This window comes from Catharus ustulatus, chromosome 7, assembly GCF_009819885.2.
Source record: "Catharus ustulatus isolate bCatUst1 chromosome 7, bCatUst1.pri.v2, whole genome shotgun sequence".
NCBI lineage: Eukaryota > Metazoa > Chordata > Aves > Passeriformes > Turdidae > Catharus > Catharus ustulatus.
Genome location: NC_046227.1, coordinates 4,200,013 through 4,222,199, shown reverse-complemented (window position 1 = coordinate 4,222,199; position 22,187 = coordinate 4,200,013). Strand labels below are relative to the sequence as shown.

The following is a 22,187-nucleotide window of genomic DNA, read 5'->3' as shown; positions in this document are numbered from 1 at the left end:
CTCTCATGACAGTTCTGAGTTTCTGCCAGAACAGACCAAACAAAATCCTTAAAAAACACCGATACCAACAAAGGCTTGGGGTGGTTTGTATTTGGTGAAGGGAGCAGAACAGTGTGTTGGGAGAAGCCACCTGGGTAGTGCCAACACTGCAGCCACCCCTGTGAGGCACCAAGCAAGCCCATCTGAGCAGGGGCTGGGACATGCAGGCTGGGAGGCACACAGCAGCTTCCAGATCCTGCAGACACTATTCAGCAGCTGATTTTACACTCTTTCTTTCTTCCCCCTTTTCCTAAGCAGCTCTTTGAAGGCAGGTCGTGAGAGCAGCTGAATCTTGCTGTTAGAGACCAACCCCACCCACCCACTCACTACAAATCTGGCAATCACCATGCAATTAGGCTATTTTAAATATCTGGATTATTTGGGGGTTGTTTCCTACTTTCAGGAAACACCAGTGCTTGTGATAAACAAGCTGCCTGTAATGGAGAGGAGTGCTTTCATTCAGCCTGAAAGTCTCTCCCTTGTGCAATACACTGCTCAAACACCAATCTGCTCATAAACAGGTGCTGGGCAGTAACACATCATACACACACAGGTTGCCATTAACAGATAAGCATTTGCCAACAGTTGCTGTATCTCCAGAACCACTGTACTATTTTACACATCAGCATGGTGACCTCTGCCACTTGGTGAGTGACTTTCACTCTGCAACTGCTAAAAGAAGGTTGGAAGGAAGATACTCAGTGAAACTGGTCAGCACTTTGGTAGGATGGGCTTGGTTCTGCAGCTGTGCTTTTTGTTTATATATTTGCAAAATATATTTCTCAGTGCCAAGAGATGCCCACACCTGAGGTTCTTGAGAAACTGTTAATGCTGATTTTCTCTGTGCCCTCCCCTCTGTGCCCATGACTTCCAGAAATCCCCATGTCTGCAGCAGTTACTCTGCTGGGCTCTGCAGCATACAGAGTTCTGTCTCTCACAGCATGATTTTTTTCTTATTTGTGTTCATTACTTATTTTTTATTCAGAACTCAACTACGAGAGACGTTGTATTTCCATCAGATGCCACGTCTGCTTGCCTTTCAAATCTGTTTCAAGGGCAGTCACCAATTGACAAATCCCTTCTGAAAATGTTGGCTGAAGGTATTTACTAGAAAGCTAAAGTGATTCCTTTATTTAAAACACACTGTTCTGGGTTGAGGAAAAAACATTACAGGTAACTTCAAGCAGTTCAGCTTGCCATTCTAATGCAAATCAAGTTCATTGTACCACTAGATTTCTTGTATTCCTCCATCTTCAGAAATATCTGCTTGGCAAAACTATTCTTCAAAATCAAATTTTTTCTGTTACTGTATTTGCCTTTCAATTCCAGGTAAATAAATTCTGTCTGGACTAGAGATTCCTTAATGGAAGGAAAAGCAGCCTCCATGTAGCCTGAACAAAAGGCAGACTTGGGACTTTCTGTCTATCTGATATAAATTTTCTTTCCAACTGAGATATCCATGAAACAGTAACTGCTGCTGAAGTGCAGTGCTTTAAGCCCATGATGCTTGTGCCACATGGAAGGAGCTTTCACAGAACAGCTGAGATGTTTGTGGCTTTTTATGGAAAAGAACAGCTTCTCCTCCTGGTTTTGCCATGGTGATGCTGGCAGCAGGGAATGTGTTCTGTACTCAGACCACCTCTCTGCTGAGGCCCCGTTTGCTGGTCTCCAAACATACATTTAAAATGTTAATTGAACTCCAAGTAATAACCTCAATGAAAGGCTATAATTTAACAAACTCTGCAATAACAAATGTCTTCAGGGTATACTTTCTGCAATGCCATTTTCTCGGTAGGTAGTTTCCAATTTAGATGTACACCAAAAATGATACACTAGCTATTCTGAAAGGTGGCTTTAAGCATGAATTAGTCACTTCCCTCTTTTCTTTTCATCAGCATACTTAAATATACTGCTGTTACTCTGGCCTTCTTCAGAGCAAAATCCTTGTGCTTGGAAAAAACCACAAAATACCTTGCAGGAATAACTGGACAAAATGTGGTTATCTCATCTGTGTCCTAGGAGCAGGGGCTGGGGGGTTGGTTTGCAAATACTCACGATTTACATGTAATTGTCTCCTGTTACAGAAGCACCCACTGGTCTGAAGGAAAGTTTTCCTTGTGCTTTTATTTTCACTGCATTCACCTCTCTTCAATCCTTACTAACCAATGGCTTTTTTATAGCTAAGGAAAAGGACTCCATCTTTTTCCTGCTGTGATCCAAGTCTGATCCCAGACTCTGGATCTCACCAGTGTGGCTGTGGCTTCCCAAGGGCAGCAGGAAGTCTTTCGGGTGGCCCAGTTGAAAACACTGATGTGGACATGAGCAGCATTTTATAAAGTTTAGGCACAGCACACCTGAGAACTGCTGTAAGGTCAGGACTTCTGGGAGAGATTGCAAGGATCTGACAAATCCCTATTCTTCATAGCTATCACATAATTACTTCAGAGTTAAACACCCAATGGCCTGACCTGAGTATAAATTTCCAGATAAGTGGCTTTGTGTAAAAACCATCCTTTTCTAATATTGCAGCTGCTGGTACAAAAGCTGAGTTACTGTGCTCTGTGAAGAATTACAAGGTCACTACTGAACATTAAATCAAGAGGCTTCCCACCTGTCAGGCCACATTCAGTAGCTGCAATAAATGGCTGTACACAAATTTGCCCACAGCCCTTGCCAGAAACTCCAAAGAGAAACTCTTAATACCCAAGGGAGAATATAAAGCTTGTCACTTATACAAAATTCCATGCAAATATCAACTCATGCTTCTTGTGAAACACAGTACAAAGATATAGTACATATGCTGAAGAGAATGTACATATATCCACATGGCTGACTTTTTCCTATAACAATTGAAAAAAAAATTTAAAGTAAGGAGCTTCTGGCTTTAAACTACTTTGACATAAGGACATTTCTGCTGAACTAAGTTTCTGCCAGACTGTTCCAATTTCTGTAATATTTTAAAAAAGTATATTTAGAAACCCTTTTACTCCTTTGCTAACTTGTGGAAAACTGGCAGAAGAACATGGCCCAGCAAACACTCATTTATCGAGGCTGGTTGGGCAGGTTATCCTCAAAAAGCAACTCACAAAGACAGTGTGACAGAAGAAATTAAGAAAAAAAAATAAATTACAGAGCCAGCACTGACTCCCATTAGCCAAATACAGGGATAAGTATGTCAAACTGAGCTGTAATGCTTCAAAGACACCTGCTCCCAGGTAGGGTCACTGGCAGCTTGGATTGCCAGGAGCACGGAGGGCTAACTTCATAAGCAGCTACACAGCTGGGAAGTCCATTTTTTGTTCCTTTAATTAAAATGCAAAGCACTGGTTAAATGGTAAACATTTAATTAGATTTGTCTCTATGTTTCAATATTAATAAAACACATGAAAAATGCATTAAGACCCAGCTAATTGGGGACTCTCCAAAAGTAGCTGTAAATGAGCAATTATAATACAATTGGGGTGTTGTTCCCCAGGGATCCCTAGGACTGACACTTCTTAGTATTCCAGACAAAGGTTTAGAAATTATTAAAAAATCCCAGGCAATAAAGTGTACAGATGACAGGAGCAAATTACAGTGAGGAGCAGCCAGTATCAGAGAGTGAGCCAGGCTGGTGAGTAAGCTGGAGTCACTCACACCAAATGACTCCTATAGAGCCAAACATAAGATTGCATATTTCAGAATAGAACACACAGGCTGTATCTGCTGGGGAAGAGAGTCTCTAAACCACACAAATACCAGAACTGCCTGAACACCAAATTCCTCACAGGAAGCTGAAACACAAAGGGTGTAACTTTTACTTCCATTGGTTACATGAGGAATAAAATGCCATGCATGCTTTGGGAAAACTGAATAATACACGGTTTACATTGATCAGCAATGAAAACTACTCTGGGGCTGGAAAGGAATTCCTCCTTGTGAGACATGGGAGAGCCTCTATCTGTCCAGCTTTTGGAAGACGATCAGCAGGTGAGCTGATGACACAGTACAGAGAGAAAAAGCTGGCTAGGAGAGCTCTTTGAGCCAGCCAGATAAAGCAGAAGATACAATCTATGATTTAAAATTGTGCTCAGATTAAAGGCAGCTGGTATTACGTAATCCTTTTAACACTGGGCAGTAACCAACTTCTGGAGGGACAGCTGCACTTCTGCAAAGCTCCAGAGCAGTGCCAGGAGAGTGCACAGAGCACCAGAGCCCAGGGCCACTGAAACCTCAAGGTTGGAAATAAGCTGTGGCCAGGGAAGTTACTGAGCTCCACACCAGGCAAGCTGATGATATTCCAGGCCTCTGCATATAGGAAACAGAGCTAATGATGGTTCAAGGCTCCTTTTGGCCTTGAAAAAAATCTATGAATCAATAGGCAAAAAAGAGCAAAGTTTTGGAAGGGCAGAGTTTTCAAGCAGTGTTTCCCTGGAAAACACCATGGGATTTATTGAGTCACAGGCACACCCCTGAAGTCTTTTGTGCCTCTAACTCTGCAGCAGTGCTCCTGCACAGCTCAGAACTGGGGTGTTCTCACACCACTGCAATTAGATACAAAGCAATGACAGAGGAGCACCACGCTGTGAAGAGCAAGGAACTGAAGTTGTTCTGCCTGAAAAAGTACTTTACCAAAAATTCCAGCTTTATTCACAGCTGACAGGCACTCAGTTGAAAAGCCAGATCGACAAAAGGAATTTTTCCAGAGATCTCACTGCACTTCAGAGTCTGAGAGAAACTGGAGTTCTAGAAAATACTTCACAATGCATTTAATTTTCACAGCTTATTTTGCACAATTCTGGGCACATACCAACACACAGTCCAGATTTTTTTTAATAACTCCTGGAAAAGCAAGTCAATTTTTTTAAAAACTTGAAAATGGAGAGTGATTTTTGCATCTGTATTACCCAAACAGTCACCAGCTCTATCATGAACACACGTCCATAGTTTCAGTATTTTTAAGAGCATTATTGACTGATTTGAACACATGCTGTTGTCTATGGAAGTGACCATAATGCAACAATTCAACCTCTACAAGTTTTTTTGTGAAACAAAATCTCCAAGTAAAGTTCCTCTGAAAATTCTGATTTAATGCTATGGTCTTTGTTCAAATCCTGTAAAAGAGCTCACCTGACAAGATGTGAGGCTTGTCCAGTTCCTGCTAACAACAAAATTGAGGACAACATTGAAGACACAGATGAAAGCAGCCAGATTTTCACTGGACTCCCCAAATCTGCTCAGAGAGCTCTTCTAATCTTGAGGCATTTTAGTCAAGAAGCCTAATTCTTTTTCTCTGCTTTATTTATTCTCCCTGCTGGGAGCTGCACCCTGGGTTTTTACCTCTGAAGAGCAGAGCTTCAGCTCCTCAGTTAAGGGACTAAATCCAAAAAGTGGATGTGCTAACAGGGGAAAAGGCTCTTGCAAAGCAAGGCTTCAGCATGTTTGCCCAATGCTTGAATTCATGGATGATTTTAGGAAAGAGAGAAAATAGATTTTCAGCATTGCAGAAACAATTTCAGTAACGCAAACCTAAAGGGAAAATGTTGTTCCTTGGAGAATTAAGTGCTTTTGAGATTCCCACTGCGATGTGCTTAGCTTAAAATCCCAGGCTGGCAGCGCAGAACTCAGGTAAACACAAGGGAGGGCTGCTTTCAAGTTACACCTAATTCCAAAAGCCTCAGCTACAAGACAGCACTGTGGGAAGGTGGTGCAAGCAGAGAATATTTCAGTGTGTGTGAGTCAGAAAGCCAGGCTCAGAGGCTGTGTCCTGGGAGAGCTGAAGCACGTGTGGTCCCTGGAGCAGGGTTTGTTTATCTGAGCGCTGTGCCGGCAGCCACCGCCTCTGTGCATCCCAGCAGTGACACCGTGGCACTCAGAGGCCTCCAACACCAGCTCTGCTGCATGCATTTGAGCAGAACTTGAAGAAAAAAGGAGAAGCAGCACTCAGGATTCACATGTCTGCACTATTGCTGGCAGTGTTTAAGACACCATGGCCTTTTCAACTGGCTCCTCAGCAGTGATGTGACAGTGAAGGCCTGTGAAGAAGGGAATCAGAGGAGCTTTATTCCCAGAGTTCATTGCCGTATTCTCTTCTGTCCAGCACTGATGTGAATGAAGGAGATTGCCAGAACTGGCAGATCCGAGGTATGAAACAGGCACAGAGGCAGGGGACTGATTTCACTTCAGAGTGCCTTCTTTTCACTCCACCCTTTTGTCTTCCTCTGCTGATTGCGCTGGAGCAGCAAGGGAGTGTTCAAGTGAAATGCTCCCTGAAGTCAGACCATTAGCAGCTTTTCCAGCTGGCTGGGGAAGGGAATACATGGGCACCTGCAGTGTCAGCCCGGGTGTGCCTGGTGTGACACTGCATTCTCATCACCCTGCTGCAGCCACTCTGCCCATGGCCAAAGCCAGGCTGGGCACCTGCTCTTTTGGACATGTAGACACCTCTGGGGAGCTTTTATGTCCTCTGCTGATGGCTGGAAACAACCTCAGTGATGCCAGAGTGCCAAACTGTGTCTGAGGCTGCTGCAATCATGACGTACCAGATTCTGACACAGCCTCTGTACCTGCACGTATTCTCTGCCAGGGACCACTCAGTGGAACAGCCCTCACAATTCTGGGGCATAAGGTACCCTGCAGTCCTGCCAGTCATGGCCAAACATGGCACATCATCCTGCTAGCCAGGTCTTAGAGGATCTCACACTCCCACAGACTCCCCTAAATTACTGCTAGGATGGGCTTTGGATAGTCCAAACTGGTTGGACATTAGGAAGAAATTTTTCATGGAAAGAATAATAAAGTTTTGGAATGCTTTGCCTGGGGAGGTGGTGGAGTCATCATCCCTGGGTGTGTTTAAAAAAAGACTGGATGTGACACTCAGTGCCATGGTCTAGTTGAGGTGTTAGGGCATGGATTTAATAATCTTTGAGGTCTCTTCCAACCCAGTGATTCTGTGATACTTTGCTGAGCTTCACACAGCAGGTTTAGTTGGTTCACATTCCCTCCTACAAAGGTTTACAGATAAACAGTAAAACCCAGTAGTTCTTTCCAAAATCTTTGACATTGAGATATTCTCAGTAATGCCAAGCAACATCACTTCTGTAATCCCAGGGGATTTAGCCAAGATTTCCATTGGATAGGAGACACCTGAGACTTAAACAGTATTTACTGTTTAAGTCTCAGGTGTCTCCTATCCAGTGGAAATCTTTTATCTCCTATCCCATGGAAATATACATGCTAGATCCAGAAAATCATGAGTCACAGTCTGTGCAGAAAAAAACTTTGTAATGCACTGAGAATCATCTGCAGCAGTGGAGAAAAGCAAGGCTGGGCACAGCAAGCACTCACACTCCCTAGCAGGTCATGAAAAATAACATGTGAGCCAAAACTGACAAGCATATATCTATATCATATATTTAAGGACATTCTACACGAATTTCCAGGGTTAAAATTCAGTGTTAATTTTCCAAGTCCTATGTGTGTGCATAGCACATGCATGCACCCACACACAGGTATTTAGTGACATTTATTTAAAAAGGTGATTTCTGTACCTGAGTTCTTTGGTTACCCAAAGCTTTAGGACCTTTTCAAGCATTTGTAGGCTTTTTGTATAATGAGGTTTATATTTTCACCTATGCAAGCTGTGAAGACAGAAATGGTTTGGATTAGATAATTTAATCAAATTTCACAGGACTCATGAATTGTACTGAGATGGGATTGAGTTTCTCAGAAGAGACATAGGTTTATTAAATTAAATACAGTTCAGTTGTGCACTGCTTCACTCCAAGTAAGGAAAAATAGAGTAAAATTTGAGTGGCTGTGTTCATGAAGCTGCCTTGGTACGTAGTTCTCAATCATCATTGAAATAATTCTGTTTATCTTATTTACCAAGCACAAATTGTTCCTTCCCTATGTTTCAAAACAACTCAAAAGGAATGAAAAATCGTTTGAAGAAAACTGGACTTTGCTACATATATTCTTTCATCTGTCTGTGTGTGGGTGCTAATATTTGCCTTCTTTGCCTTCAGGGTGTGATTCTAAAAGTACTCAGAATAGATCTTGTTCCAGTTCTTCTGGAGTCACCAGTGAAACTTCTTTTACATCAAAAAGATAGTATTGATGTTGGTTGCTTTTTTAAAAGAGCAGAAGCATTTGTCTTGAAGAACTGGGGAAGGTTAAAAGAAAACCCAGTAACAGAACAAAACAGAGTAAGAACCAAGTGTTTTCCTTGAAGCAATGATTCATAAAAGAGTACAGGCATTCCCTCACCTTCAAAGGTTTCATCAGTTCTGCCTAGAACTGATCATCAGCAGTGATGAGGGTTTTTAAGATGCAAATGAGAGAGCTGGCTGCATTACAACTATGTCAGGTTTCCAGCCAGAAGTGATGAGGCTCAGGAGCTGGGATGTCCAGGAGCAGTGCAGCTTGGCAGGCTCCTGGAGGAAGTCTTATCTCAAGTACCTGTGCTCTGGTGTTAAGGGGAACAGATGAGAGATACAAAAGCAAGTCAACCTTCTATAAAATCTGTAACACCACAAAGCACCTGGCTAAAAGCAAGTTGCTGCTTAGAAATTATGGGGACTCATCAAAAGGTCTCTACCAGAGTCTCAACATTTTATTTTTTTTTTCTGAGTTACTAACATACAATAGAAGAAATGGAATGTTTCTTGGCTGCAGTGAAAGCTAGAGAGGCAATCAGGCATTTATACATCCTCGAGAGACACCTCCAGGTATGGAAAGCAATCCAGAATGTCCCCATATCTGGAATGCTCAGAACAATATGTCTGCTGTGGTGCCACCTTTGACACCTGATACAAACTTCTTCCCAGCCTGTCTCTGAATTTCAATGTTGGTACATCCTGAGGGTACTGTTTAACAGCACAGCATTCATTCTGAATGCACTTTACTCCATTATGGAATATTTTGCTTAAACACTCTGTATCCCTGTCACCACCATTCACTACAATTCATTATTGCTGAAAGAATAAGAATGATTCACTGAAGGCAAATAATTCTTGGGAAGGGAACTAGAGAAACTCTAAGAACACAGATATTTCAAGTTTGGAATGGAAAGCATTAAAATAAAGAAAACATAGTAAAAAACACAGAATGATTGGTTATATTGTGAAGAACACCTCATCCTTTGCAAATCCTCTCTCTCTCTCTAATATACACACAAGACAACATAAGAACTATTTCTTTCAGGTTCACTTCTCATCTAAAGTCAGAATATCTGTGAGCTTTTACCATAATTACTCCAGCAGCTAATTACAATGCCACAGACAGACCATTGCGACCCAAGGAGCAGCCTGAGCAGAACAAATGCAAACAAGAACCTCTGTGCTTCCACAGCACCACAGCGGCTTTAGCAACAAAGAAAAAGAAAATGCAGAAAAGAGAAAGCAGATGAGAGAAAATTCAGAAAACCTATGATCACAAATACCTTCTACATACACCATTTTTGAGAACAGACTGAGTGGTCCTGCAAGCAGTAGTCAAACTTAGAAAAATGCAGGAAGCAATGAAAAGAAAATTTACCAATATAATTCTCCGTAACAGAGGATCAGGGAAAACTTGTGGCCATAGTTATCCTGTTTCATGCTGAGGGGATGACAAGGCTGAGAATAAAGCAGTACTTACATCCTGAGCTGCCATTGGTTGGAACCAGGGTGAAGTTGGAGGCCCAGGGGTTACGCACGATGTCTTGCCAATGAATGGTGTCTGCAAAGCAGAGGAATTTGTTCTGGCCAACATACACCCCTCCATTCAGTATCTCTGTGCAGAAGAACAAGAGAACAAAGTACTTGTAAGACTTCAGACAGCTGATTAAATCTGTTGTGAAATGTGTGTTGGAGAGAGGGCACAACATTTAAATGCAAAATAAAATTTCTCAGTGCAATCTCATTTAATAACCTGAAAACGGGAGGAAAAGCAGCTCACAGTACTTGTAACAGGAACCCTTTCTTCACATGCAGAAGAAACCTGGTGAAGACTGACACACAGTTTACCTTTTGTTCCAGTGTGGTCATGTATGGAATAGTTCTGTATTTTGTGAGTAAAATAACCTTCAACACTTAAATGACTTTAAAAACACAAACTAAAACACTATGCTGCATTTCACTAATTTGCAGAAACATTTAAAACTTAAAATAAAGAGCCATGCTGTGATGAGCCCACAGGACAGAAGAAGGGTCAGCAGGAGGTCTGGAGAAGATTTTTTTGTAGTTTTACTACAGCCTGTGCTGCTGTAATGCCATCATCCAAACCACCCAAATACTCCATAGCAACAATCCAAATCTCAAACACTGTGATCCAAAACTCCTATGGACATGCCTTGCTGGAAGCTTTGTGTTATAGGGAGATGGTTTTTAAACAGGCAAAAGTTTTGGGACTCTTCTTAGGTTGTGGGGCTTTTGTTGGTTTTTTTGGGTTTTCGTGTTATTTTTCATATTTATAATAGTTTATTTAAAGAAACCTCTCTGTGTCCCTGTCTCTAAAGACTTGATTAATCAAATCTCAACATGAAAATGATCCTACAGTTGTTGGTTGTAGCACCAGGGTTTCCTCTGGAGCAAAAACTTTTTTTTTTTTTTACCCCTTAACCCTTGTTCAAATTCTCAATTCCTCTACTTAACCTGTCTCTTTTATTTCCAAAGCAGGAGACAATGCATGTGACTTTCATGAAAGATAACAGGAGCTATGAGTCTAAAACCTTCAGTGTCAGAGCGTCAAGGCTCAGCAGAGAAATGCTGAAGGTTAGTTCCTAATGGCACCTTGGAATGACATGAAGTGGTGCTGTGGAGTCAGGAGTGCCACACTTCTCACAGAGAATGAAGAGTAATTCCTGACTGTGGCAGTAGCAATGATTAAGGTCTGATAATTCTCATCTGCCAGAAAAACCTTTAAAAGCTGTAGTGGGAATGTAAATGTTTCCACACACCAGAGAAAGAATTACTGTGTTTTATTTCTTTTTTAAATTTCAGTGTTTACAGACCACAGCATGTAAATGAGGCAGCCCCCAATCAAGGAATGTATTAAATAAAGGATCATCTGTAAATACATCTTTCCACCATATTAATCAGTATTACTATTTCTTAGAAACCTCTGGTTTAAAAGCTTGGCTTTTCATTGAAAAGGGGCTTATAAATGAAAACAATGATAATAATCTGATACAGAAAAAGAGTCTAGATTAGAGATATAGCAATGATCTGTCTGTATAATATTCTTATGATCACAGAAAAAAATCCATACAGCATCTGTTAACAATTTTGCTCTGGGGAGAAAGGGGGACTTAGAAGAACACCTGAAATCATTATTCGTGATGATTTCTCAGTGTTGTCCCAGCTACAGCAGATTACCTAATCCATTACAGCCCATATTTTGATTAAAAATAACATAAAAGCAATGAAAAACTGTAAAATCTGCATTTATAGCTTCTTAAACACACACACAATTCTGAATAGTTCCTCTATCAGCTAGCACACTGAACTAGCATAACTTCTGGGTTGCAAGAGCATCCCCTCATGAAAATACCTATCCAAGTTTCTTTCCTGCTAGGAATTTTGACATATTCTTGTAAGGCAGGATCTCAATCCAAAAGCAATTCTAATAGTTTTAATTTGTGGAGACAGACCTTTTTTTCAGCATACAGGTAACCAGGAAGTGTATCATATTCTATTCTTCAGGGAAGCCAACACCTTCCACTGTGCTTTAGTAAAAGTGCCCACAAAAAATGCTCTGACTTGCATCATCACTGACTAGCAAGTGCTGGTTCTGCTGTTTTTTTTCCAAAAAGGGGATACAGCACCTCCATCTTCCCTGCACTGCACCATTTATCACCAGACAGAATTAAAGTTTCCAGGCTATTGATGCGCTGAGGTGCAAGCAAACCCGAGTAATATCAAAGGTGGGCTCTGGTGGATAGTGACACTGAGCTCAAAGTTTGTTACAATCTTCAGAGCACTTGTATATGACTCTTCCTGCTCTCTGGGACCCAGACTCATTTCCACTCCACCTTCCCAATCCAACCTGCTATCCTACTTTTCTTTACAGCAAGCCCTTGGTGTGTATAAATCAGCACAGATGCATTGGCTTCACTGACTTGACTCAAAATGCATTTTGCACTTCTCTGCCCTCTCTTAGCAAGAACAATGCCTGGGAAGAGCTAATAAACCCTGTTGCATGTTAAGCAAATGAAGCACAACTGTAATCAATATACAATGGAGCTGCTGTATAATGAACTCATCATCATAAAGTCATCATCTCATTTTAATTTACAGCCCTGAAAGTGAGAGATAAAGTTGAACAATGAACAGGAGGAGAAAGGCAGCATCTCTGTCTGTGCAGGCAAGGTAGCAAAGGAAGCCAGGCAAAAAGAGGTTTCTTCCCCTGTGTGCAACACCTGAGGTGCCTCTTTGCTCACCTCTTTCCAAGGCTGGAGCAGAAGGGAGAATGGCAAGTCCCTGAGTGAATTTTGTGAACAAAGAAGCCAGTTCCTGCCAAAGAAGCTCAAAACCAGACCTCTCAGAGTGAAACATATTTTAAATACCATTTGGGGGGTGAGTATTTTTGCCTTCTAAAACAATTTGTGATATTGGAAAACTGTTAGTCCAAGTATGACCCTGCTAGCAGCAAGTGCTATCCTTGAGCTTCCACCCTGCTCAGGGACATCAAGGAACAAAAGGGGATTTCTGAGCACAAGACCCACTAGCTTTTACTGGGAAAATAGTTCCTAGAGGTGCCAGACAGCTCTGGACATCTTTCTGGAAGGTGCAACACTTCAGAGTACCACAATCTCCTGGTTTGGCATCAGGGCTGCAGCCCCATGCCCTGAGCAAAGGAGTAGCACCAATGGCTTTTGCCACTTGATTCTGAAGTGAATGACAAATCTTATCATCTTCCTCATTAGAGTTACTGTGCTGGCTTAAAAGCAGAATAATTCTGCCACCAAAGTTACAGGAAAATAAATCAGCATGTGTCCTTGCCACTGAATTCTGTCATTATTTTGCTTATTACTCTCAAATGATTGTGGGGAACTTATATCTGCAGGTTATTAAAATTCTCTTAAATGGTTATTTACTCAGGAAGCTAAATCAGAAATGTGTTATCTGTTGTTACAGCTGCTATTTTCTTGTTTTCAAAAGCCTGGTGAAACATTCCCACAGACTTTGGTAACCTACCATGCAATACTAACAGGAGAAATGCAAATGTACAGGTCTCTGGTAACCAAGAAACACAAGCATCTCACACTGAAGTGCCAGAACACAGACAGGTACATCACACACAGTTCATACTTAATCTGCCAAGTTGAAGAAGAGACTCAGAGTTTGATTGGAGTCACTGAAAACACATTATCAGCCACTAGAAGCATAAAATCACTGCAGAGACACTGGCTCTGCAAGCGTGGTGTCTGCTCAGACCAGAGGGGGAAACCACTTTTCTTCTTCCATCTGTTACGAGGGCATTTTATTGAGCTGACGTTTTTTTCTGTGTACAGTGTAATCCCTCATGATCTGTTATCCAATTTCTAATGTGAGTTAAATTGGCAAAACATGTTCTCATTCTGTAATGTATCCTGGAGTGAAAGTTACTTGTGTATGTTTATATGCAGGGGGGCCTGTAAACATCTTTTTAGCTGTAGAATCTAAAATTTTTCTAAAATTGTTACAAAAATGGTTATAAAATGGCTATTGCTATTCCAGGTTGCAAATTAAAAGCTCTTCTCTGGTGCTACAAAACCAGCTGGCATCATGAACTGGAAGATGGCATAGTGAGAGGGAAAAGAACTAGCTCTGAAGTGGGCAGGGAAAGGGGAGGGAGTTGATTAGGAAAAACTGTGGGGCATGTCCACTCTAACCACTCCAAAAGCAAACCAGAATATATCTTACACCTTTCAAGCTGACTGGCTATGAAGGAAGCAGCTGTTTTTTACAGCCCACCATATACAGGTACATCCTGCATGTATGTATTATATATCACATGTTGACAACACCTGAATTTCCAAAGTCAGCCTCACTGACCTCTGCAGTGCTTCATCTTTACCATAAACACCCTGCTGATGGGCATCTCTTTTCCTATTTCACCCAAGATGCTGAATGCATCATCTGAAAACAGCTTAGGCTGGAAATTTCATGCCAAACCAAGTCTTTTGATCCCTCAGCACAGTTCATTGCTGATGACCCAGTGGGAAAGCACTTCAGGTCCATCATTAATAAGCTCTGTCTTAAAGGGTAATGAGAACTGGGTGCTTGAGGAGACAATAGCTCATCCATCATCAATCAAGATCTGAAGTTTTTATACAGATGATTTAAGAAGAGTTGGACTGTGCAAAATTGAAATGTCACATTTGTATTGGGAGATGGGGGGCGTTTGGTAATGAAAATGAGAGTTTTAACCTTCTCCATTTCAGCTCAATGACCATACTGAAAAGCTCATGGATGTGGAATCTATGTCCCAGCTAGAAGCCCCAGACAGCCTTCGATCTCAATTATACAATTTCAAGTACAGTTTATTTGGGTCATTAGCTGGAAGTCAGTTTCAAGGCTTGATGGTAACAGCAAGATATTCTTTATTTCTATCAAAAGCAATCAGTGTTATGTGCAGCCTGTGGCTTTGTACTTCCAACTGCTCAGTAACTAAGAACACTGAGTTGTAGAACCTGAGCATAAATCTTCTAAGATACCTGTTTTGCTGCTTAAATAAAAATGGATCATTTGATTACTTTTCACTGAGCTGGATGGGGAACTCTTCACACCCCAGAGGTGTGTAAAGACAGGCTGACATGGTTCTTGAAACCATTGACCTACTTCATTCGGGGACAACAGGCTCTGGGCCACTCTTTTTTAGCCACGTCCCCAAAGGGAGTGTCTGTTTCATGAACAGTTTCAGCCAGAGAGGACATTTGAACTTGGATTATTCCTCTGTCCATGCATGCCTTGAATTCCTCCTTCTCACAACCTTATTAAAATAAGACTCCAAATCATTTGCTTGGTTACCTCTATAAAAGGAAAAACACTGCAAAATATCCTGCCCTTTGGGATGAACAGCCCAGAGTTACAAGGCATGTTCCTTGGTCATGTTTTTCTTTGGGAAGTGCCTGTATGTGTGTGTCAGGCTGCTGGACACCTTTTCACCTTTCAGCCTACACAAGATGTGTCAGACACCTGGCCCCAAAGGGCTCTGTGCGTGGACAAAGAGCAGAAACAGCTGAATCCAGTAACACAAACCCCCTACAGCCATCCCAAAGGGAAGAGAACACCTGGGTGTGAACTCAGTTTAGGATGTGCTTCTGCTCATCAGAAACAGTCCTGTTCTGAAGTGTAATTGGGTTTTTACTCAAAACACTTGGCTTGTGCTAAAGGAAATGGTCTCTGTCCCCAGTCCTGCTAGATTCACTGATCTTAGTGGTTTCTCCCTTTAAGCCACCTTCCAGTGACCACAGCAGCTTCTGCCTACTTGGATCTTGATTCCCTAAAGTACCCAGACCCAGGTTTACATTTAAATTGTTCCCTTCCCCTCCACTCTGGAGGAGGCTTTCTGCTCTGTAATAAATACTCTGCTTTAATGAGGGAGCTTCAAATCAAGGTTATTTTTGTTAACCACACCCCTGCCATCAGCATTACACATCCTTGATAAGTTTAATAACCAGGCAGACATAGCTGTCTGGCCAGCCCCAGCTCTGCCATTTCCTTTGCAGATGGTAACTGCAGGAGCAGCACTACCTGTTTACAGCTTTACCCACCTCATTCTTTTCCCATCAAGAGCTTTTCAAAAGCTGTTTGACCCTGTTGACTTTGCAGGTGAGGAGCTTTCCTGTAATATATTGGCTCTGTTACAGGGATAATAATTTTCAGGATGAGATGCTAATTGCCTCACTTTGTCCAGTCAAATTCTGAACCCGGTGTTAGAAGCCAAGTGCCTTGAGTCACTGTTTACTCAATAAAATTCATGGGGTTGACAGGCAGATTAACAGATATAAACCTTACAACTGGAACAATCCAAGGGGCTTTCTGTGGGTTGCTCCAAGTCAGGTAAAGAGAGGCAAAACAATCCTAGAGAAGTGGTGACTGGGGAGGAGAGACCTCTAATTGCAGCCTGCCTTTACCTAAAGAAAGATTACAGAGGAACACAGGTTCCTCTCAGAAGCGCCCCAGGACAAGAAGCAACAGGCAGCAGCTGCAACATGGGAAACACTGATTAGAATTCAGAAAAGCCTTGTTCCCAGCTGAGTGTGGTTAAGCACAGGAGCAGAATAATCAGAGAACTGGTGCTATCTCCTAATCTGGAGATTCTAATAAACAATGAACAACCTGATTCTTGTCTGAAGTTACCTTGCTCTTAGCAGAAGATTGGACAAGATGACCTCCAGATATTCCTTCCAACCCAAATTATTTTGTCCTTCTACAGTTATTAATCAGCTACTACCACAGAACTCCCAACACTCCATTAACAATCCATTCTCTCAATTTGTATGAAAGCATACTTCATTTTAAACTTTTACCTACTGGTAAGCATCTGGTGATACAGAACACCCACCTGGAAGATGACATATATTTAAAAGTGCATGCATAAAGAAGTGTTCCAGTATTTGAAATACAGAACCCATGTCACTGTCACTGTCTCCCATTTCATGCAAAGAGGACATGTGGACTGAGATAAATGACAAAACTGCTGCCCTTCAATCTTCTGATTTTTGGTTGGCAAAAAAGAGAACTGCATTCATTTAAGTCATGGGAGTGAATTAGTGAAGAGTTTCAAGCTACTGACCAGGGAGTGACACAGGGCTGGCTCTCTCCAGAAAACACTCCTGTGCCCAGTAAGAGCAGCAATATGCCAACAGCCAGGAATGAGCACTCATTTCATTCACAGCAGCCATGACTTGATCCTCAGGTATCCCAGCCCTCCCTGGTGGGGATACCTGTGTCCCAGCTACAGCAGCATTCTCATGAAGAGGTGAGCTGGTTCTGCAGGGTATTGGTGAGTGCCTCTACTCCTGGTGCTTTACCTTCCAGCTGTTCCAAAAAACCTCTCTGAGCATGGATTTCAGCCAGAACACCCAGCTGTGGACATCTGAATATTCAAACATCATTAAAATCTTCTGAATGCGAACCAAATCATCTTTCCTCTGCCCTGTTCACAAAAGGAGCAGAAGAGGCAATGATGTGCTGTGCACTGGGTGCACCAAAAGGACAAGGTCTCCTTGGTATCCCAGCAGGCTCCAGAAAGCCTAGAGGCTCTGACAGATACCCCAGTATTGGAATTTATTTCTGCTGTCTGGTTATCTTTAACAGTGAGCATCCTATAGGACATAATCTGGTGTAATGACCCAAAGCAGCTGTATCAGCGCTTGCCTTGCCTGTGTCTTTCACAACACAACCCTTGTTTTCTGCATCAGGCACCCTCCAAATTTGTTCAGTGAAGGCTGAACAGACCTCAGTGTCACTTTGTGTGCCCCCTTGAAATGCTACCTATGCTCTATAGCATCACACTTATCAGCTGACACACAACCAAACCACCTTCTCTGACTCACCAGTGTTTCACATTCATTTTTCCTCATCATTTCTGCAGAGATTGTGCTGTGATTAGAATGTTTCTCCAGGTGAGTGGCTCCTGCTCCTGAGGGACAGTGTGTTTACCTGCCAGCCCTACAACACCGGTTATTGCTAGAAGAGCTTCCTAGTGCCTCCAGGGCATTTCCACCAGCTGCAGGTTCCTCCACAGGCTCTTCAGTGAGCCACCAGTCCAGGTGTCTGGGGCTAAGACTGCAGATGCATTCTTCAACCATCCTCCTTCACCTCTGACTGCTCAGAGTTCTGGTGTAAGACACAGGAACCTAAACCCTCCTGTCCCTCTGCTTCAACAGGGACTCACCCAGCCTCCTTCCTTCCCTGATGCCAAGGGCAGGCAGACAACATTCAAGAGAATCTGGAGAAAAATGAGGAAGCAGTGGAGAGAGAGGACAGAAAAGGAGGAAACTGATGCTCAGGTTCATGTAATGGATATGAGGTCCATTGAGCCAAACAGAACCTGTAAAGAAACCACCTCTCCACTGAAAATATCTTACATTTCACATCATCTCTGTGGGCCAAATTTGAGAAATGGCACTGAGAAAACTTACTTTTATTTTTTTTTCCCCATGAAGTTTTTGCAAAGCTCTCTCCTCACAGGATATTCCTCTCCTTTCTTCAGCCAGGATGAGGCTGCGTTCTTTGACTGATTCACTTTTGTATTGCCAAGACAGACCCAAGCATTTAAAAGCCTCTCCCTACCAGGACATTTGCTATGTAATATTTTGATCCAATGATCACGTAATGTTTCATGCATGCTGGTGGCAGCTCTCAGCCCATCCCTTCCATCAGCTGAGATACGTAACTGTGAGACTGCCATGTCCCTTTTCTCCTGGCTTCAGCTCTTTCTGTGAGAGTAAATGCTGCATGGCAGTTTGTTTGGCATTGTTGCTGCATCCAGGCCAGCTTTGCACATGGAAGTCGAGCAGCAGTAGGACCAGGAACCTCGGCAGGGGCATCTGAATGCAGCAGGGCTTCCCTGCAGCACCCCCAAGAGCTTCAGCTCTGGCATTATCTGTACTCTTTTGGCATCATCAACTCTTTTCATACAGCCCCTGACAAACCAAGCAGAAGCTTTCTATCCCAAGCACATCTGGCACTCAGGGCTTAAACTTGGCAAACAGACTGATGGCCTTCTGTCTTGGAGTGCCAGTGCCTCAAGTACATCCTGATTGGCATCAACAGGCAGAAATTCCTTCTCTCTTTGAAAATAATAGTGAAGATCGGGATGTAGTGGTACTTTCCTCCATTTTCTGAAAGGCTGTGAAAAATTACTGGCTCCATAGAGCCTTTCTCTTTCAAAACTGTCATAATGTGGGCTTGCAATAATTCTGGAAGGGTGCCCAGACCCACGTCCAGCTGCATCCTGAATTTCAGTACAAGTATTTGCATACAGGCTAGTAATTGGCATGCAGCTGGTTTTATGCCAGCTCCAGCAATTGCATAACCCAACTAATCTTTTCTCTGGGCTCGAAAGAGGAGTCTGTGTCTGCTGAGCTTAAAATTTCTGGACGGGATCTGTTCAAGTATGCTCTCACAATTCTATGCTATGCTGTTAACCTCTCCTGAGATACAGTGCTGACTCTTCAAAGAGGAATTTTAATTGAAATTTGTCTGAGGTAGGAGGGGCTTCTGCCTTTCCCTGGCTCTCCTGTGCAGAAACTGGGTGAATGACATGAAAATCCTCCTCCTGCACAGATGACTGTGGAGGGACTCTTCCTTGACTCCTACAGCCTGTAAGACCTTGGATTGCATTTGCCCTCCCAGTGGTGTGGCTAGGGACAGACAGAAAACCAAAAGAAGGTCTGCAAAGTGAGGAACATGCATGTTAATCACAGTTATCAGTAAAGCCTTCTTTGTAAGTTCATAGGTTTGAGAAGGTCTGAGCCTCTACTATCCCAACTCCTATTTTTTCCCCTTTTAGCTGCCATAATGGATAAGAGGTCTCTCTCAGTGCTGCTTCTTGCTTTTGAAAGCACATTTCAGTCAGGTTTCAGATCTGATGGGTGTCAGGGAATCTGTCTGTGCAGCTGAGCCACAGACCCTGTGGTGACACAGATCATGTGCTCCTGCTAACAGTTCTCTGTCCAAACTCACACGCTTTGTGTGGTGGACATATCTGACCACACCTTTTCAACCTTATTATGGCCATTTTCTGTGCGTGTGGCATAAGGTAATGGTGAAACAGTGGAACCCACTAAAATGTGGCTGCTGTGTCAAACAATTCCAGAATTCAGGCTAATTTTCTTTAAACTTTGTTTTGCTGATGGTTTGCTCAGACTGGTTTTTGGTAGCAGGGGGCCACAGAGGTGACTTGTGTGAAAAGCTGCTGGAAGCTTCCACCTGATCTGGCAGAACCAATCCCTGATGGCTCTGAGGATGGACCTGCTGCTGGCCAAGGCTGGGCCAGTGAGAGAGGTTGGTAACCCTCCCGTGATATTTAAGAAGAAAATCAAAACAAAGTAGGACACGCACAGTTTGTTCTAGCCAGAGAAGAGAAGGTGAGAACATGTGAGGGAAACAACATGGGAACATCAAGGTCAGTGCAGAAGGAGGGTGAGTGCATTCACTGTTTTAAGACCACCATCACTCTCCTCAAGTGTTCCCTAATTCTTCTGGCTCCTCTTAAATAGGAGCCCTTCACATCTTCCACCAATTCTAATTTCAACAACATCTCACCCTCCATTCTGGCTTTTTAAAAGCAACAAAGAAAACCCTCTTCTTTCCTTCCATCAATATTTTGATGGTTACAAACATTTTCCCAAGACGCCCCAGTAGAGAAACTGCAGAGAACCCAAACTGCTGTCAGTGATGCTGCAGTGGATCAGGAGAGATGCTGTGGCCTGTTGTGACATGGAAGTAAAAAAAGTGTTAGTGTCTCCACTAACAGGACATACCCAGCTCTCAGTAGTGGTATTTTCTGACCCATTCCTGTTCTGTACCCAGGAGTGTGGGTTGCCTTCCTGTTCATATTTGATAGCAGAATATATATCCTTCCTGGCAAAAGGGTCAGTTTGCTGCTTCCAGTGTTTTACTGCAGTTAAACCAGCCCAGTCTCTCTCTGCAGGCAGCAAATGTGTGGTTTGTCCTTGTCTGCATTCCTGCTAAACTGCAGCTGGCACTGATTGATGGTGTTTGTTTCAGTGAGATCATTTTTAATAATGTAGACAACAGGAGGGAAGATCAAGTGCCCTGACCCACCAATTCTGCTGTACTAACTGCTATCCTTAGCAATAACAACAAGTCTTGGTGATGTTTTTGCTGAAGGCCTTCCTGGAGAACCCTACATGAGCGAGGGGGAGCAGTCGAACAGCCCATGGGGTGCTTGCAGAGCTGCTGAGGGAGAACCAAAGCACCTCCTCTCCCAGCCTCAGGGCTCAGCCAAATCAGATTTAAGCCTGAATCTCTTCCCCTGCACTGCCCAAGGTTATCTTTGTGGCTTCTCTTACCGTAACCTTTAAGATCACAAATTATAAACAAATAAATAATTCCACAAGACCTCCTGAATAATAATTTCATTCTCAGTCCAAGGAGCACCATGCCCAAAATATTGGTGAAGGGATGGGAACATTCATCCAATCCAGGATAGGGAGGGAGTGTGCTCTTTGAATTATTGTGACTCTTTATTTTTCTTTTAACAACCTGTCTTTCTCTTGAGCTTCAGGCGTCCTTGTTCAAATTGCATAGGCAGTGTAAGGTTGCAGAAGTTATAAACCTTGCTATGCCTGGTATTCAAAGGCTACAAAACATCTGTTGGCTGGCAAGAGCAATTAATTAGCAAAATTGAGAAGATGGTTCCTTTTTACAAAGGCTTGGATGAAGCAGGGGAGGGGGAGGTGACTCCAGGAAAGTGAAGCCTAGTGAGGGCCTGTAAGCTATGTGCCTCTGGGCAAATTCCCAAGGCTGAAATCTCAAGGAATTTAATGCTTCTTAATTCCACAGGATCTTTAATTACAGCCAAGCGAAGGCAATGAGATGTGATGTCAATGTTTAAATGAAAATAAAGATAATAAAAAGCCTGTCAAATTTACCAGCCAGTCTCCCAGACACAGTCCCACACACGCTGAGCACCTGGGTGGGTGCTCAGAGAAAATAATCAATTCCATGAACACAGTGCCAGGAGAGGAAAATAAAAAGGCTCCCAAAGCACCCTCCCCACACCTTCTTAGAGGCTGCCTCCTCATTTTGTCTGAGCGAGCTCTGGAAACGATGGTGCTGGTACACGTGCATTTTGGAAAGAGCTCATACTCTCACATGAATTGGACCAACATCCACTTTAAAACCATCCTAGTAATTATGGACTTAATTACAGGTTTGGGTGTTTGTAAGACACTTTCTTTTGGAAAGCAAAGCTAACCCTTCCAACCCTTCTAGCTGAATACCCCTCAGAGGTTCAACAAAACTCCCACCAGGCCACTGCACAGGCTGTGTGTGTTGCCAGCTCTGGTTCTGCAGTTTTTAGATATTTGGTTATTTTTCACCCAAAAGCTGCCAGGTACTTCCCAGGGGAGCTTAGGATTGCTGAGGAAGTTTTGCAAATAACAAGCAATACACCTCTTTGTCTTAGATTGCAAAACAGAATGTGAGCAAGAAGTCTATGTTCTA

The 22,187-nt window shown here is 42.8% G+C and overlaps 1 protein-coding gene across 1 annotated transcript in view; it reads right to left on the bottom strand.

Moving 5' to 3' along the window:
- ERBB4 (erb-b2 receptor tyrosine kinase 4) overlaps positions 1-22,187 on the bottom strand; it is a 547,664-nt gene that overhangs the window by 169,025 nt on the left and 356,452 nt on the right. Inside the window, exon 4 of the mRNA XM_033064273.1 lies at positions 9,658-9,792. Coding sequence (XP_032920164.1) covers positions 9,658-9,792 — 135 coding nt within the window. The remainder of the gene's footprint in view (positions 1-9,657; positions 9,793-22,187) is intronic.